At 37.5% G+C, this 18,985-nt stretch overlaps 1 protein-coding gene across 5 annotated transcripts; it reads right to left on the reverse strand.

Moving 5' to 3' along the window:
* Positions 1-799: 799 nt before the first annotated feature.
* LOC122976107 (hepatitis A virus cellular receptor 2-like) lies at positions 800-14,544 on the reverse strand. 5 transcript variants are annotated; one of them, XM_044344408.1, is made up of 5 exons: positions 11,406-11,647; positions 10,300-10,346; positions 9,760-10,080; positions 4,228-4,323; positions 800-963 (listed from the first exon to the last, which is right to left on the reverse strand). In XM_044344408.1, exons 1-5 carry the CDS (start codon positions 11,549-11,551, stop codon positions 914-916), a joined length of 660 nt encoding a protein of 219 aa, XP_044200343.1. In that variant the 5' UTR covers positions 11,552-11,647; the 3' UTR covers positions 800-913. The 5 variants fall into 5 exon arrangements, with proteins under 5 accessions (XP_044200343.1, XP_044200345.1, XP_044200342.1 ...); XM_044344410.1 differs by lacking the exons at positions 800-963; positions 11,406-11,647 and adding exons at positions 12,458-12,491; positions 14,442-14,544 and having other exon boundaries at positions 3,553-4,323; XM_044344407.1 differs by lacking the exon at positions 800-963 and having other exon boundaries at positions 3,553-4,323.
* Between the last annotated feature and the right edge of the window lie 4,441 nt (positions 14,545-18,985).

Genomic DNA, 18,985 nt, shown 5'->3' on the forward strand with positions numbered 1-18,985 from the left:
GCAGTACTGGTGGTAATAATAGTAGTAGTATATGCAGTACTGGTGGTAATAATAATAGTAGTATATGCAGTACTGGTGGTAGTAATAGTAGTAGTATATGCAGTACTGGTGGTAATAATAGTAGTATATGCAGTACTGGTGGTAATAATAGTAGTAGTATATGCAGTACTAGTGGTAGTAATAGTAGTAGTATATGCAGTACTGGTGGTAATAATAGTAGTAGTATATGCAGTACTGGTGGTAGTAATAGTAGTAGTATATGCAGTACTGGTGGTAATAATAGTAGTAGTATATGCAGTACTGGTGGTAATAATAGTAGTAGTATATGCAGTACTGGTGGTAATAATAGTAGTAGTATATGCAGTACTGGTGGTAATAATAATAGTAGTATATGCAGTACTGGTGGTAGTAATAGTAGTAGTATATGCAGTACTGGTGGTAGTAATAGTAGTAGTATATGCAGTACTGGTGGTAGTAATAGTAGTAGTATATGCAGTACTGGTGGTAATAATAGTAGTAGTATATGCAGTACTGGTGGTAATAATAATAGTAGTATATGCAGTACTGGTGGTAGTAATAGTAGTAGTATATGCAGTACTGGTGGTAATAATAGTAGTAGTATATGCAGTACTGGTGGTAGTAATAGTAGTAGTATATGCAGTACTGGTGGTAGTAATAGTAGTAGTATATGCAGTACTGGTAATAACAGTAACAGTTTAATGGTCATGAAGTGGCTCCATCTAGTGTCAGAAAGTCGTTACTGCTGAAAACTCTCCAGTCACAAACACAAACACTCAACTTCACTTTCAGATTTTATTTCAGAATAAAACAAACTTCAGTCAACAGAATTTCCTTCAGAAATGACTTCACATGAAAAAATCAACACATGGAAATTGAATCCTTTGAATGTGGATCATTGTTTAAGGTGCAGGTGTTTTCCCTTTGTCCTTCCAGCAGTAATTCCTGAGATGGATAAAAGGATTCATTTATGGAATAAAAAAATCAAGGTAGGTGACGTCATTTTTGTTTGTATATTCCAGATTTACAAACAAACAATACACTTTGCCCTCAGGTCAGGTAAAATCCTCCACACAGAGCACGTAATACACAGAACTACAATATAGAAAAAGCAGTACTTATGACGTGATACACAAAGTAAATATAAGTAAGACGTGTCACACACAACAGCTTGTGTTGATCTTTGCTTTATATGAATATAAAAATATAGAAAAGACAAAGCATCAAAGCAAACAGATGCACTTTTACTTAAGATCGCAAGATGTAAAAACACGTGAACTAACTGTAAATAACATGTAAATCTGCTATTAAGGTGCTTCTAGTATCTGCCTTCAGTGTTCAGGACTACAAGTCAGAATCATTCATCATTGATTAATGACAAATCAACATGTGTTTAATATTAAAATAATACCGATGATGAGGAATGACCTGCATACAGGTGATGGAAATGGAAAGTGACGTTTCAGTCAAGAACAAAATGTGAAAAATAACTCAATATGATGATATATACAGTTTAATAACTGGACTGTAATTTATCCCATAAAAGTAATAAACACACTTTGTGTTAAGATGATTACATTTAACTTAAACTGGGCTAAAATATTATGTTTATGATGAAATGTTATACAATATTCTGCCGTTAATCTACAGATCAGTTGATTAAAGGAACAATTTACAACATAAATGTAGATTATTTTTGGGATTTGAACTGAAAAACTTGTTGTTTTCAGTTATTAATGACATTTATTGATTTGTAAGCTGTTTTGATTTGGATGTTTATGTTTTTGTTTTTAAGATTTTGTCACTTAATTTTCATGTTTTATGTCCATCTTGAACGTAAGTTAAAACAGTTTTAACTGTTTTAACAGATAAAAAGGTAAATAACAGAAATAAATAAATCTATATCGGGAACATTTTCCTGACAGTCAACAGATAAATAGAATGTATTTAGTGCTTCATTTTGAGCCTCGCTGCTACAGATAATCTCTGCCTTCATGTTTCTAATAAATGTATAAATAATTCAAATCATCACATCAAAAAATTATGAAAAATCCTTCAGAAATGTTTCAAATAAAGAGTTCTGCTCCAAAATGCATCAATACGTCGTATTATTGTTATTATTATATTATATCTGACTGTTGTTTTTCACACATTAAACCTGAACAGGATCAGTTCAGCATTAATCTGAAACTGTGACGCAGCACATTATTAGTATCCTTCATATTTTTAACCAGCAGTTATCAGATCTGAACATTTTACACCTCAGCGCCTGTTTGTTTGAAATCTGACCTGCGTTTTAATGTTTGGGCTCCCAGCTGAGTGTTTGGGGCCCCTGGTTTTAGTGGTAGTTTTGGTTTTTGGCTCCAGGGTTTGTATCTGTTGCTCTTTAACAGCTTTCCTCCTGTGAGCGAGCTGTGAAGCAGCTAAAGGAAATGTAGTGAAATCTAGTCTACACAACAAGACATGGAGATATTTGGTGCTGTTTGTTGGGCGGATCAGTTTTAAACATTACAGAAACACTCAAAGGGAGGTTTGATTTGTTTTCGGTCATGTTTTCTTCAGTTCCGACGTGTTTCTGCTTCTTCAGTTGAAGTTTCACTCGTGATGTGACGCAAACTTCGTCCAGACAAGAACAGTGACGCTGATGGACCAGCTGATACAAACACTCGACCTCAGTGAACCAACTCGGCGTGCTCTTACGTTCAGGTGGAGGCGACACTGGCTCATTAAAACTAATCGTGTTTCCACAACGACGGCAGCAAACTTGAGTGCTGGACTGGGGGCTCTGTTATGCTAGCATGGTTTGGGGAAGGGTCACTGCTAATCAATACAAAGTAGTTGTGAGTGATCAGCTTTATCCTGTGATGAAACATGTCTATCCTGATGGGAGTGGTCTCTTCAAAGATGACAGTGAATGATGTGAATCATATGTTACGACCTTCACAGTCACCAGATCTCAACCCAGCATCATCATCACAGCACCACATGAGGAAGATCTTTATGAACAATGATGTTCAGAGACTGTAGGATCAATAACAAGGCCGAGGAACACCTGGAAGAGACCACTTCCATCAGGATAGACATGTTTCATCACAGGATAAAGCTGATCACTCACAACTACTTTGTATTGATTAGCAGTGACCTTTCCCCAAACCATGCCAGCATAACAGAGCCCCCAGACCCCCTCACTGTAGGGGTCCAGCACTCAGACCAGTTGGACCAGTTTTTCCTTTGTCACCTGTCTGTCTATATATGTTATTATAATATATATATATATATAATATATTTTAATCAGAGTACTACACTCAATAGCCGACTGATTCTTCATTTTGAGGGTTTAACGCCACTGGAATCTTCTCTTGCAGTGTCGGCGTCTCTGTTCCGTTAAACCTTTGCAAGGAAGTCGGAAACGTTTCCAGTTGTGAGTCGTCTGAAAACGCAGCACAGAGGAAAGTCAAAACAAAACAAAACAAAACAGAAGACACGATGTGCGACATCTCTGTGAAGAACACCAAATCTTTTTCCCAAGGATGGTGAAGTCCCGCCCCGCCCTACTCTGCCTCTGATTGGCTGGTGGTCTTTGCCTCCGTTGGTCGGGTTGGTCGGGTTGAGGCATGAGGAGTGAGACTGGTCGGGGTAAGAATATCAGGGTCAGCCAATCAGAGGCAGAGTTGGGTGGGTCATGACTTCACCATTCTCGGAAAAAGAACATTGCGTGTAGGAGGGAGACTTCAAACTCAGCTTCCTCTTACTGTGTCATGCTGTAGCGCCCCCTACCTGTGTGTTGAGCAGGTTTACAGGCCTTATTCTGGGTCTTACTGAATAATAAATACAACCAAAATATCTGTATCTTGATAATTAACTTACCAACACTTCTTATATTAATATATTAGCGATGTCTGAGCTTTTATGATGTGTCGCAAAACTAATTTAAAGTGGCTCCGCATTCACACTTTGAATGACATGTTAAGCCAAATGTTGGTGCTTTTTAAAGGATTTCTGGGACTTAAAAACTGATTTATTACTGAAATAAAGTTGTTTTTTTTGGGTCCTTTAACAGTTTCAGAACAGAACTCTTCATTATTTTGTAGGAATGCAGTGACAGGTTTCTTAGCTGTCATTGTTTAGGCTGAACTTGCAGGTGAAGCAGTGATTAAAGCAGGATACTGTTGCAGTTTACAGTCAAACTGCACAGTAACACAGACAGACCAGCAGAGAGCAGCAGCAGCCGGAGGGAGGCTGGTGTTACTGCAGCGGCGCCACCTGTTCGTGCTGGAGGAGTCGGTGGTTTTTTAGGACGTTCACCTGCAACAAGAATGATTCAACACGTCAGTTTAAACTCTTTATACACAGAATCTGGAGCTTGACAAGTAAAGTTTTAAGTTTTTGTGAGGTTTGTTAGATGAAAACATGAGGCAGAGAAACACCGACAGAATATGTCTGAAAGAAAACTAACTTTGTTTCAGTCATTTTTCGAGCAAAAACACCAAATATTTTCTGATTCCAGCTCCTCAAATGTGATGATTTGCTTAGTCAATAACATTTTATTGACTAAACTATTATTTCATGGATTGGCAGTTTAATCAATCATGAAATAATAATTAGCAGCAGCCCTGAGATGAAAACTCACCTGAAACATTTCAATCATCTCCTGAGATTGATTGTCATTTATGTCTTCTTATGTAAAAATACTTCATTTAAAATCCTACTTAAGGTAACAAGTATTACAGCCCGCTTTTCTGCAAAATTAGTACTTTTACTTTAGTACTTTAGGTAGATTTTTTTACTTGTAATGAAGTATTTTTACAGTGCGTAAAGGATCTGAGAACATCTAACCAACAGTGCAGGTCACAGAATCTGATGGGTCACCAAATATGGTGTAACACCGCCCCCCAGGGGGCATTCAGAGAACATCAGGGGGCACTAGAAGCCATATTTTTGAAATGGGGGCGTTGAGGTGTTCTTTGTTTGTGTCTGTTTTTAATGTCAACTACATCTGAACGCACAATTTCACGGTTTTATCATCAGACTTCAGGGTTTTCCTGTTTTTTCACAGCGCTATCAAGTCAATTTTCATCTGTTTTACGTGTGTAACTACAGTCAAATTTGTGCATCGGACTCTGAGCGCTTCCAAAACACAGGTGACCTACACTCAACACTGTACCTGAAGGCCTCCTGTGTAGCTTCTCTGTCTTCTTCTCTGCTGTATTTGTCGGTGACTGTGTTCGCTTAGTTTGTAACATAAATTAAAATTTGACATTCTAATGTCAGGAATATTATTTATTTTACTGGCATGTTTGATTTCTTCCCAGTGAGATATTATTGGATTTATACAGTGACTTTGTTGATGGAAACATTAATGTTCAGCATTTTATCATATTTAAAAATATAAATCTCTTCTAATCCTGTACTGAATTAATTCTTAAAAAACGATTGTTTAGTAAAGAAAAAGAACTGATGAGAAAATTGATTAAGAACTAGACCAATTACAGTATTGATAAGATAAAGATGGACGAGGAAATCACTGTTCAAATCTGTTCACTATCAGGCTGTTTTAACAACTGTGTGTCGTTATTATTGTTATGATAATGGTCCAAAATTATGTAAAAATGCAGTTTTTAGTCAAATAACATCAAAATTTCCATCATAACAAACATCATAAATAATAAAATCAGATCACATCAGTGATCAGTTAAGAAGAACGCCAAATTACCGTTTTCTGATTGGCTGCTGTTCGTGATCAATAACGAGACCTAATTAAAGTTTGAACGTCAAATTTCTAATCGTTGCATTTCTTTAACATAAATATAATCATTTATATAATTTCACATGACTTTTTGTTCCCTGCAAGGGAGTAAAAACCAGTTGAGAACCAAAGTGACCAGCAGGTGGCAGCATTTCAACACTTAACCATCATCATCATCATCATCATCATCGTCGCTGTCACATGACTTTAAATGATTTACAGACATTATTTACTTATTTTATTCACCTATTTTATTGTATTCATGTTGTAAAATTGAATTTTATCTTTTATTTTTTATTAATATTATATTGATTTGATTTTTTTTCACTCTATTTTATTATTATTATATCATTTGAATGTATTTGTTTTGTGTGCATCAGTCATTAGTTCTGTCTTCTTATCAGGTCGTCAGTCATCTGTGAAGCACTTTGAATTGAACTAACCTGTATAAAGGTGCTCTACAAACAAAGTTTGATTGATTGATTGATTGATTGATTGATTGATTGATTGACTTCCACTGCAGCTCAACAGGGAAACACCGTCCGAGGAAACACGGACACAGGATGCTGATAAAATGGATTCTTGTCTGATCTTGTGAACAGACTCCAGGAAGACAAGAAACCAAATCAGAGGTAAATGGGATCCGCTGAACAATAAAATAAACTTTCAGCAGCAGCTCAGATCAGCTGTTCAGTATCATGTTGTGCTGCAGCTGAAACTGAAATTGCCTTTTTCCACTTACGTAATATTGCAAAAATTGAGAACACCCTTTCTGGTGCAGAAAAACTAGTCCACACATTTGTTACTTCTGGGCTGGATTACCACATCTGCAAGACATACAGACCAGAAGACTATAAAGGTGACCAGAAATGGTTTTCTAAACAGCTGTCCCTCCCACAATTTTAACTCCTCAAGCACATATCTCACCTCAGTATGTTGCCACAAGCCTCCTCTCTCTCAACATGTAAATACATTTCACATAGGACTTATAGTTTTTGAGATCTGAACCTTAATTGATAGAGAGTCCCTGTCATGTTCTCATTGCCTGCAATACAGTCTGCAGGATGTGTGTCTTCTCTCACTGCAGTTTCTTAAACTTACAGATTCTCTCTTCCTTCAAAACACTTTTTACACATCATTCATTCATGTTAAACTAGTCTTGCTTTCACTAATGATGTACAAATCTCTGGGCTTCAAGCTCTAGTTTGAGACAAATGCATTTTCCTCTCATTACTGGGAACGTCTGTTGGCTCAATGGTTTAGAACACTGTTCTTTGATCAGCTTCACCTTAGTTGACAAGGTTGTGTGTTCGATACCTGCTCATAATATTGCTGTCATGTACAAAATTGCTTTACATCTCTATCATGTACCATAATTCAATTCCACTCTAGTTTACATTAACATTATGTTAGTATGATTTTTATCTGACCCTATGTATTTTACTGATTTTGGGTGTTGGACATGTGACATAAACATTCCAGAGTCTGCATGTCACCTTAGGTAATATGGTACGGCCCTTCGGGGGGACCTTAGAGATACAAACAATGGATCCATGGTCAAGTTTGGAACTGTTCCAGATGTGGTATGTTGTAACACATAATATGTGGTGAGGTAGCTGTCAATTACATGATTGGATGGCTCCCAACTGATCTAGTGCCCATGGAAAACCTATGTTATTCATGTGATAAGATACAGATGTGTAACCCCATATAAGCTATGCACCGACAGGGGTACGGTGCCCAGACCATCTTTGTACATGGAATGGACCCGATGGCCATCGTCTAATAAACGTCTACAAAATAAGAACTTCGTCAGCTCTTCCTTCGAACGATATCATCATCACACATCCTTCCCTTCACATTATTACCTAGAATGTGGATTGCTATTCTTGTTAAATACATCTTTTCCAGTTCTACAGATCCAGTCTTAGTAATCCAGCAATCATGTTACTTCTCAACTCCTTTTAGAGCCAAAGTTTCTGAGTGCACAGCTGATGTTAATTTGCTTTATTAGCCGAGCTGACCTGAACTGAACTGCTTTTTGTCAATTTCATGCAACTGACAGACTAAATACTACAATCTGGCCTGGCATTGCTGTGTGACATGTCATCTCAATGAATAGCATGTCTGTCTTACAAACATGAGGATGCAGGTTCAATTCCACCCATTGCAGATTTTAATCTTGCCAGATTTTTCAATAGTGTTCAGCTTCCAGTTATGCAATCTAAATTCGCTTTCAGCAATCACACGCAATTTCTAGTTTAGCCATGTAGATCCAATCTGGACACAGCGGAGCTGGAATGAGTTCTGAAGGGGGGGGGGGGGGTGGCGGATATCCAGCTTTGGATGTCCCAAGAGTCAAGATCTGGCCAAATGTATCCTGTCTCACCTCGTAAATGGTCACAGTGTTTAATAATTAATGATACACAACAGCGTTTACACTGCGATGTGTCTCAAGAATAAAACATGAAAAGAAGCTGATGAGCTGCTGAACCGACGTCTCCTTCATAAGAATATCCAGTTATAACGACCGGTCTGATGTGTGTAGAGGTGTGTAGAGGTGTGTAGAGGTGTGTGTAGAGGTGTGTAGAGGTGTGTAGAGGTGTGTAGAGGTGTGTGTAGAGGTGTGTAGAGGTGTGGGTGGTTATTCTGCAGAATCCTGAGACCAGATGCATAAAACTGTAGATTCATGACTAAAACTGTTTGTACGCACAAAGTCAGAAACGTGCAGACGGATTCTTCTCGTCAGATTTATAAAGTTCTGTTTTATAACTGGACGCATGTGCACGAGCCTCATTTCTACTCCCACAATGAGCCATAAATGGATGAAGACACACCTGAACCAGCTTCATATCAACATGATATCTGCTCCACCAGTCTGTCAATGAAACTCACTGGAAATAAAGAAGTGCCACCTTTATAGCGTCTATACGGTTAACTCAGCAGTGATATCAAAGAAACCTCATCACATTTAACAGCGTTCATATCTAAACTTTACAAGATGTGACGCAACTAAGGATGAAATAAAAATAAAACGTTACACTCCTGTGTAAATTAAAAGAATGATAAAAATTACTTTGGCATTTGACAAATGTGTTTGTAAATCAGTGCAGCTGGTCATCAACATAAACATCCGCCTCAGATCGCTTTAGAAGAACATGCGTCCGCTGGTCTGAAGGACGTGTGAGTTTTATTACCAGTTTATGACCAGGTAATGGCGTATTCATGGCTTTTGTTGGTATGCATCATTTATGTATCTGGCCCGAGGTTTTCAGATGATTAAGGTAAACACTGCCGTGCGTAACGTCACTGTGCTCTGACGCAGCAGATTTATCAACGTATCGGTGCTGCTGCCTTCAGATGCTGCAGAGATTTAATGAACTGAAGAAGAAGCTTTTATACAGCTGTGGACAGCAGACACTGTAAGAATCACCAGATCAGACCATTAAATGTTATTTACATTACATTAATTACATTTACAGCAAGTATTCAGTTTGCTCTTGTTGATAAAATCACCAAGTGGCAGAAACAGAGAAACAGAAAAACAGGAAGAGACGTGGTTCTGAGACGACTACGACCCATTTTCTCCTCTCGTCAGTTTACCAGCGCTGTGCTGGTCGCTGCACTATCATAAATGCCAGTTGTCAGATATTTATCACTGCCTTACTGCCTGTCAAAGATTGTTGAGGAAATACTGCCCCGCCCCCCCTCTCTCAGCCCAACCGGTCAAAGCAGATGGCCGCCCACCAAGAGTCTGGTTCTGCTTGAGGTTTCTACCCGTTAAAGGGGGGTTTTTCCTTACTGCTGTCGCCAAGTGCTGCTCATGGGGGAATTGTTGGGTTTCTGTAATTACAGAGTACGGTCTGGACCTGCTAAAAGTCTTTTTACATTGTTTTGCGTTGCTTTTATATTCTGTCTTGATTTCTTTTATGTTCAGTGTAAAGCTCGCCTGATAAATGTTCTGCTCTCAGTTTGAACTCAGAGTTTGAACCAACCTGTGACGATGAGTTTGACCTTCTGCTGGGGTCCGTCAGGGACTCGGATGTTACATTCATACACGCCGGCGTCTCCCTGCTGGACCCTGTCCAGGCTGATGGAGAAGTTTCCCTTCTTGTACTGATCAGAGAAACTCACTCGACCCTTAAACTTCTCACTCTGTGATTCCAACTTCGGGATGTTTTCTTTGATGTCCAGGACGTTGTTGTTGTCTTTGTCCCTCCAGGAGATGGTGACCTTATCAGGCACAGTGTTGTTGTAGATGCAGGGCAGCAGGGCAACGTCTCCGATATAAACCTTGACTTCAATCTCACAGCTGACTGAGAGGACAGAAACACTTCCTGACATTAAAACACTTCAAAAGGTGGAAACAGACTCAACTCGTGCCTCTTATTCACACGTTTTCAGGCATGTTCTGATTTGTTTGAAGCCTTAAAAGACATAAACATATCTGTTTTATTCTATTTTACACTTTGCTTCGTCTCATTTCATTACTTCTTAAATAAAACATGTATGGATTTATAGTCAGACAGACTGACCTGTATTCAAACTGCAAACCAAGATGATCGACATACGAACTCCCAAACTGTGGAGAAACAAAACAAACATCATCAACATCGAGCTCATTCAAACCAGTGTTTAATCTTTATATTTCATACAACACATCAATATTATCAATCAATTCTTTGATTAGTTAATCGATGAAAAACTGTTTTGACAACTGATTCATTGTTTAGTGGTTTCTGGTTCTCTAACGTGAGGATTTTATTCCTATTAGTAGTTGAACTTTATTTAACATTAACATCATTGGTAGTTGCAGCTTTTAGTGTTTCAGATTTGTTTAGTACAAACAGAGTCGCCGTGTCGTGTTTGTCTGACTGACAGGAATCACAAAGGAAGTTCAGCAGAAGTGGATGAACTTTCTCTTAACAAGGAAGCAAAAGTCAGAAAAGAGAAAAACCACGTCAACAAGTCATCTTTAAAATATGAGTTATTACACAAAGAAACTCAGTGTCAGCTTTACTGAAAACCACCGGCAGGCAGCTGTTCATTCTGCTGTTACATCATCATCATCATCAGTCTGAACCACGTTAAACATTTCAGAGGTCACAAACTGATGATTGACAGTCTGAACAGTCAGCATACAACCAGGAATATGTAACTGCAATATGAGTCAATGTTTAACTGTAAGTCAACACAGATTAACCTGACAGCTACGTGACCTCATCATATTCACCTGGAAAGCTTGAGGCCTTCTCTTAGGCTATGTATAACAGTTAATCTGAATTTAAACTGATAAAACGGTAAAAACTTTAAAACGCACTTTAAAACCACGTGGATCATAAATTGAAATTGTTAGGCCTCCATAAAGGTTCATAAGGTTAATTAATGTTGCCACAGACCTTTAAAACTGACCTAACGAAGACTTTAACACGACAAACAGCAGTTTTCCGTTACTTTGTTCACGGAAGTGAACAACACAATGTTAGCGTAATGCTAGCATTAAATTAACCTGAAGCCTGAATTATGACGACAGGAAACTCTGGTCATCACTTAACGAACCTCAATAAAGCGGCCATGATGAGCCAGATCAGTCCAATAAAGGGTGAAATTAGAAAAAATAATTTAAAGCTGTTATTTTTACTGTTTTTTCAGCCCAGTAACATTAGCCTTCTCTCGGTTGAACACGCAGGCGATAAACGTACAACGTCTTACGTCACAGGCAAGTGTACGTAACGGAAAGCTCTTTAAGAGCAGTTGTTGTTTTTTTATCATGTATATGATTTTCATTGATTGTATTAATTAATAAAACAGCACATTGGTCACTTAGAAATCATAATATGTTGGAATGTTCTTCACTTTTCAGTTTTTTGGGTTTGAACTGCGTCATCATGAAGAAAAAGGTGGAAAAACGCCACAAAAAGCCTCTCTGGCTTTGTTTTGTTTGTTTTGTTTTATTTATTTAGTTTGTTATAACTCATCATTTTTATTGTGTGTTACTGTTTTTTGATAATTTATTGTCCTTATAATTTTTCTTATTTGTGGCATTTTTTGCTGTGTCCATTTTGAAGATTATTCTGATTATTATATTCGATTTTTTTAAAGACGTTTTTTGTTTTGTTAATTAATTTCACTTAATTACAGAGTTTTGAAATGTGTAGCAACGAAAAGTAAAATGATCCATATGCAGTGTTGCTAACTGACAGGATTTTATAAATTCTGAAGGAAAATGTTTCTCACTGGACTTTCTTCTTCTTCTGTTCAGACTAAACGCAGGAATCATGATGACAGAAGAAGATTCGGTGTTTCCACAGTGTTCATATTCATGTTGAGGCGTCTAACAGACTGTCATGGACCTGAAGAGGCCTTCATTGAAGCCTCCTTCTTGTATTATCTTCTTCTCTCAGTTTCATGTTAGTTTTACAGCAGGGCAAAGGTTGGATTGAAATTTAACTCTTGTTTAACAGCTAAAAGTTGGAAGAAGATTTAATTTAATTAGTTTTTTGTTTCTTTGCATGTGAAATTTCTCTACACATCTGGGAAATCCCTCTCAGATTCTTTGGAAGTGACAAACTTCACTTAAAATTCTTAAAAAATGCCTCATTTTTAACCATTTAACAAATGAAATGACATGTAAGCATTTATTTTCTATCTGCTGGTTCTCATAGTTTTCTTTTTATACTCAGACAGACAGACCTGCATCCACACTGTCAACCACGATGACGACGACCTGAAGAAACAAAACAGAATAATAAATGACTTAAAACATGACAAACATCATCAACATCAATCTCATTATTATTTATCATTATTTATTATAAAGTAAAAATCAGTGTTTAGTCTTCATATTTAATACAAGCCGTTCTTGGGCTCAAACACATTGAGGAGCTGAAATTTAAGTACAGTTAGAGGTACTTGTACTTTACTTGAGTATTTCCATGTGATGCTACTTTCTACATTTCAGAGGGAAATATTGTACTTTCTACTCCACTACATTTATTTGACAGCTTTAGTTACTTTTCAGATGAAGATTTGACACAATGGATAATATAACAAGCTTTTAAAATACAACACATTGTTAAAGATGAAACCAGTGGTTTCCAACCTTTTTGTCTTTTGACGTCTTACAAAAAGCAGTGTGTAGTCGGGGTCACATTTCACATGTCTAGTGTAAACTAGCTCCTCCTCCAGCAGCTACAACAGTAACATGCTGCTCTAACACTGATGCTTCACTATTAATAATCTAATGATGTCATACAGTCCCCTCCAAAAGTATTGGAACAGCAAGGCAAATTCCCTTTTTTTTTGTTGTTCACTGAAGACATTTGGGTTTAAGATCAAAAGATGAATATGAGACAAGAGTTCAGACCGTCAGCTTTTATTTCCTGGTATTTACATTTAGATGTGTTACACAACTTAGGATATATCACCATTTGTATTACACCACAGCATTTTTAGGTGAGCAAAAGTAAAGGAACAAACAATCTTAAAGTAAATAACATTTAATATTTGGTGGCATAACCCTTGCTTGCAATAACTGCCTCACTTTGGTAGAGATTAATCTTGGTCTCGTCAGTCCATAAGATTGTGTTCCAGAACTTTTGCGGCTCATCTCTGTACTTCTTTGCAAATTTCAATCTGGCCTTCCGATTCTTACTGCTGATGAGTGGTTTGCATCTTGTGGTATGGCCTCTATATTTCTGCTCTCGGAGTCTTCTTCGAACAGTGGATTGTGTTACCTTCACCCCTGCACTGTGGAGGTCGTTGGTGATGTGACTTACTGATGTTTTGGGGGTTTTCTTCGCAGCTCTCACAATATTTCTGTCATCAACTACTGTTGTTTTCCTTGGCTGACCTGTTCAATGTTTGTTACTCAGTACACCAGTAGTTTCTTTGTTTTTCAGGACATACCAAATTGTTGTGCTTGCTATGCTCAATGTTTGTCCAATGGCTCCGATTGATTTTCCTTCTTTTCTCATCTTCAAAATGGTTTGCTTTTCTCCCATGGACAGCTCTCTGGTCTTCATGTTGGTTTATCCTCTTTAACAAGAAATGCAGTCTTTATAGGTTTAAGCCCAGGCCAAAAAGTAGACTAGTCATGCAGAGCTATTTAATGTTTGAACAATCAACCTTAAAGGCAACACCTGGTCAACAAGAAACACCTGTCAGTCACATGTTCCAATAGTTTTGCTCACTTGAAAAATGGGTGGGTTCAAACAAAGGGTGGTATGTCCTGAGTTGTTTAATGCATCTAGATGTAAATACCAGGAAATAAAAGCCGACATTCTGAACTCTTGTCTCATATTCATCTTTTGATCTTAAACCCAAATGTCTTCAATGAACAACAAAAACAAGGGAATTTGCCTTGCTGTTCCAATACTTTTGGAGGGGACTGTATATAATAATATATCAGTCAGAGGGACCAAACCACTACTTTTACTGCAATACTTTAACTACATCAAGCTCATAATACTTATGTACTTTTACTGCAATACTTTAACCACATCAAGCTCATAATACTTATGTACTTTTACTGCAGTAGATGTTTCATGCAGGACTTTTACTTGTACTGGAGTATTTGTACACTGCTTTATTGTTAGTAGTTGTTCTCACAGTCTCACATACGTTTAACATGACAGACAGAAGACGACGAAACCGCAGACAAACTCGAGACATGTACCTTTTCTTTTGATCTTCTTCTTACTTAGTTGCTTACTTCGTACTTTCATTTCCTTTCTCAGCAGAAATTTCAGTGACTGTTGCAGATTTTCCTTTGAGCTCAACACCAGCGTGCAACCAAACACAGAACAAACCTGAACATTTATTTTAACAGAGCAAACATGTCGACTAAAAACGACTATTTTAATCTTTAATTCTGTGGTGGGATTTTCTGTCTTTAGGGTTAAAGAACTGAGTCGAACATGGACATTGAGGTCAGAGGAACAGAAACACTGCCTCTTCTCCCTGAGACTCAGACCAGCTGTCTGTGATGTTTGGGGAAGTGGAAGACTTTCTGATAAATCAGCATTGCTGTGGTTACCAAGGTCAGAGGGGACCTCCCTAGACACTACAGATAGGTATCTGTGTAGATTGCATCAGTATAATCAGACAACAGCGGCTCTAGACCAGAATGTGAGGAACGTGACCTGAACTAAAGCACAGTTCCTTTCTCAGAAACTAATGAACCAATAGACCAATTGTTGCTATTGTGGGATGATCTGTAGCGGTTGAAAGACCAGAGATCTAAATCTTCAGAGCTGAGGAGACGGCATCATGCACAGACAACTGTTCAATAAATATTCTCAGCATAAGACATCAAAGCCCAAGATGAGAAGAACAGCTCAAAACTAAGAAATTAAGTTGCTTTTTTATCAAAGAAGACAAAGAAAACTTGCAAATATTCACATTAAATTACTTGAAACTAGTTCATTTTTTGGCATTTGAGCTTTTCGCTTTACCTATATGACACTTCAGTGCATTTGTATGTATATATGAGGGTTAAACATCCCTCCGGACATGTTTTAAGACATAAAAATATTCTACTTTCTGTGCTGTTTTTTTAATAATTACTGTCCAATTGCTTTTTTGACAAAAAAAAAAGGTTCAATTACCTTGTTTAATATTTCTTATGGACACCAGATGTTTCCTCTTCTCTGTTAAGTCCTTTCTCAGTGTTTGTGGTCTGGAGGCTTCAAGTTTCCACATCACACTTGTGTAATCTCAGTGTTACCAACAGGATCAGGTCCCCTGCAGGCTGCCGTAACTAAATGAGTGCATGAGAATGCATGTCCTACATATAGGACCAAACCAGCTATGATGTCACTGATCCTGCCTCTTAAAGTCAGACGTTCAGTGAGCTGAGAGAAACTTTCCTCCTTCAGCAGATGAATGAAAACAAACTCTGCACAGAGAAGAGAAGAAGAGAAGAACATCCAGCTGAAGGAAGACGGTGAAGAAACATGTTTCTGAGTAGAGGAAGACTTTAAAGGACCAGTTTTGTTGTTGTTGGTTATTTTTTTGGGGGGGGGGAAAGACGCTTGTTTTGTTTTTTTCTTGCAAGGGTTGAGATGACAGATTATGTTAAAAATATGTTAATATAATGTTTTCAATATGTTTTCTTCAAGCAGAGCTATGGAACTGAAGTATTATTACCTTACAATGACTTAAAGGATGAATCACTGCAGCTCTGGACTGTTGATCGGACAAAACAAGACATCTCAGAATGTCTGTTTGGACTCCGGGAAACTGAGACGAACCTTTAATTACAAATTATGACATTTTATGGAGCAATAGAGAAGAGCTGCAACAAATAATTGATTAGTTGCAAACTATTACATTAATGTCCAACTATTTTTATAATCGATTAAACATTTTGAGTCATTTTTTAGGAAGAAAAAGTCCAAATTCTCTGATTCCAGCTTCTTTCTTTAGTCTCTATGACAGTGAAGTGAATATCTGTGAGTTGTGGACAAAAGAAGATATTTGAGGACTAAACACTGATCAAAATTTTCAACATTTTCCGACATTTTATGGACCAAACAACTAAAATATAATTTTAGAAAATAATCAACAGATTAATCAATAATGAAAATAATCGTTAGTTGCAGCTTTTAGTGTTTCAGATTCGTTTTGTACAAACAGTCGCAGTGTCGTGTTTGTCTGACTGACAGGAATCACAAAGGAAGTTTAGCAGAAGTGGATGAACTTTCTCTTAAAAAGGAAGCAAAAGTCAGAAATGAGAAAAACCACGTCAACAAATCATCTTTAAAATGAGTAGTGAGTAAATACACAAAGAAACTCAGTGTAGCTGAAACAGGAGCCCTGAGCTGCCTCAGGGTCAGATCAGCTTTTATCAGAACAACCAGCCGGAAGCTGTTCATTCTGCTGTTACATCATCATCATCATCATCAACATCATCATCAGTCTGAACCACGTTAAACATGTCAGAGGTCACAAACTGACAGTCTGAACAGTCAACATACAACCAGGAATATGTAACTGCAATATGAGTCAATGTTTAACTGTAAGTCAACACAGATTAACCTGACAGCTATGTGACCTCATCATATTCACCTGGAAAGCTTGAGGCCTTTTCTTATTATGTCTAACAGTTAATCTGAATTTAAACTGATAAAACGGTAAAAACACGCACTTAAAAACCACGTAGATCATAAGTTTAAATTGTTAGGCCTCCATAAAGGTTTATAAGGTTAATTAATGTTGCCACAGACCTTTAAAACTTACCTAACGAAGACTTTAAGAAGACCAAGTGTGTGTTTTTCTTATCTTTGCTGTTGGAAATGAACAATGCATGAAATGGCTGTTAGCCTCAGGCTCACCAGCGTTAAGTTAGTTTAACCTGAAGCTTTATTGGGATGAGAATAAACTCCGCCCATCACATAACTAACCTCATTAAAACAGCCATGATGGGTCAGATGTCCACTAAAGTCTTGAATTAGTTTAAAGAGTTTATTTTACTGTTCTTTCAGTCCTCTGACGTTAGCCTCCCTTCACCACCAAAGTGCTTTACATTAATGAAAAATACACTATTAAAGGCAATATTAAAAATAGCAATGACAACAAACAGCACAGGGCTGACAAGTTAAAATCACAGCAACAAAGATGACACCTAAAGACTTAACGACCCCATATGCTGCTTGATGTTTGGAATAAAATTTTCAGGAACAATTATAAGAGCTTCCTCTTATTTGCTTTTAACTGAAGGCAGTTGTCTTCCATCCAAATCCTGATGGCACCCAAACATTTGTTTAAAATGGACAATTGCTGACTCTCATCAGGTTTAAAAGAGTAATACAACTGAATATCATCGGCATAAAAATGATTAGCGATTCCGCTATAATGGCTAATTAATCTGTGCAAGACGCAGCATTTATAAAGAGAACAACATAGGACCCATGATGGAACCCTGTGGGGCATCGCATGACAGAAGTGCTGACCCACAGAGACCGAAAAACTCCTGTCAGCAAGATGAGAACCAATCCACTAACTGGTTTAACCTTTTTAATAGAATACCATGATCAACGGTATCAAGTAACACCAATAATGAGCATTTCCCATCATCTGGTTAGGGACAAAGCTAGTTGGAGAGACCGATCATGGCTACAATAGAGGAACCAATTGAATAAAACCTTTAAAAACAAGGATGAGGGAAGAATGTTTAATGAAGGTGAAGGTTTAACTGTGTGTAACAATTTGGAGATGTCATCTAATGAAACAGTAGAAAAGGAGTTCAGTCGATGACTTTGTCCACAAAACATTTATGAAGATTGTTGTAGTTAGTGTGAGAGAAAACAGGCACTTGCAGGCAGTCTGAGAGATGATAGTGCATCATTCAAACTGATTAAAAGTTCTTTCAGATGCAGCCGATGGACCTCCAGTTTGGAGACTTTCCATAAGCGTTCTGTCTTCCTACATTTCTGCCTAAAATTGTGGATTGTCTCATTAATCCAAGGTGAGAATTTGACAGGAGAGAATTGTCTAGATTTAAAAGGAGCCACTATATCCAATACAGAGGAGCACTGTTCATTAAATAACTGGACCAAGGTCTCTACATTGTTACACTTTAACAGCACATCAAGGTCAAATAAAGCTGTGAAGTTTTCTCTAGTTTGAATGGAGACATATGTTTTTATGTAATTACAAGACAAGGAACTGAAAAGGAAATCCTCCAAGCGAACATTATCAATAGTTAGACTGTCCAGAGTATGCTCCGCTCTGTATGTGGACCAAGAAACATATTTTATAAAGTTAAAAGACTCAGTAATAACCAGAAATTCAGAAATGCAACCTTAGAGATAGCATCATCAACATGAAAGTTAAAATCATTAATAATTAAAACTTTGTTCAACTTTATAACCGAAGATAAGAACTCAGTAAAATCAGACAGGAAAGGGCCTGGAGGTCGGTAATTAAAATACAATAGAAAGGCTTCAACCAACCAAAATATCAAGTTCATATAAGGGAATAATGTTTTGTAAACCTTGAATCATGCATTCCTTTTTTTTGCCAGTCAACCCTGTACTTTCACTTCCTTTTGTCATAGAAACTGTTGCAGAACTTCCTTGCACACTTCTGCAAAACTTGCTCTGAGATTTTTGTCAGTTAGATGTTATCATCAGTTATCATCAGCCTGTAGCCAAACACAGCATATTTAGCAATACGACACTTTAATGCATTTGAATGATCTGTAAACCTGTTTTTGTT

Source organism: Thunnus albacares, chromosome 24 (assembly GCF_914725855.1).
Source record: "Thunnus albacares chromosome 24, fThuAlb1.1, whole genome shotgun sequence".
NCBI classification, from domain to species: Eukaryota; Metazoa; Chordata; class Actinopteri; order Scombriformes; family Scombridae; genus Thunnus; species Thunnus albacares.

Coding starts and splice junctions, on each gene's coding strand:
- LOC122976107 (XM_044344407.1), bottom strand. CDS start 11,551: ATGAAAATCATATACATGATAAAAAAACAACAACTGCTCTTAAAGAGC. Junction 10,081..10,299: donor GGTTTGCAGTTTGAATACAG/GTCAGTCTGTCT, acceptor CTGTCCTCTCAG/TCAGCTGTGAGATTGAAGTC. Junction 4,324..9,759: donor GGTCAAACTCATCGTCACAG/GTTGGTTCAAAC, acceptor TTCTTGTTGCAG/GTGAACGTCCTAAAAAACCA.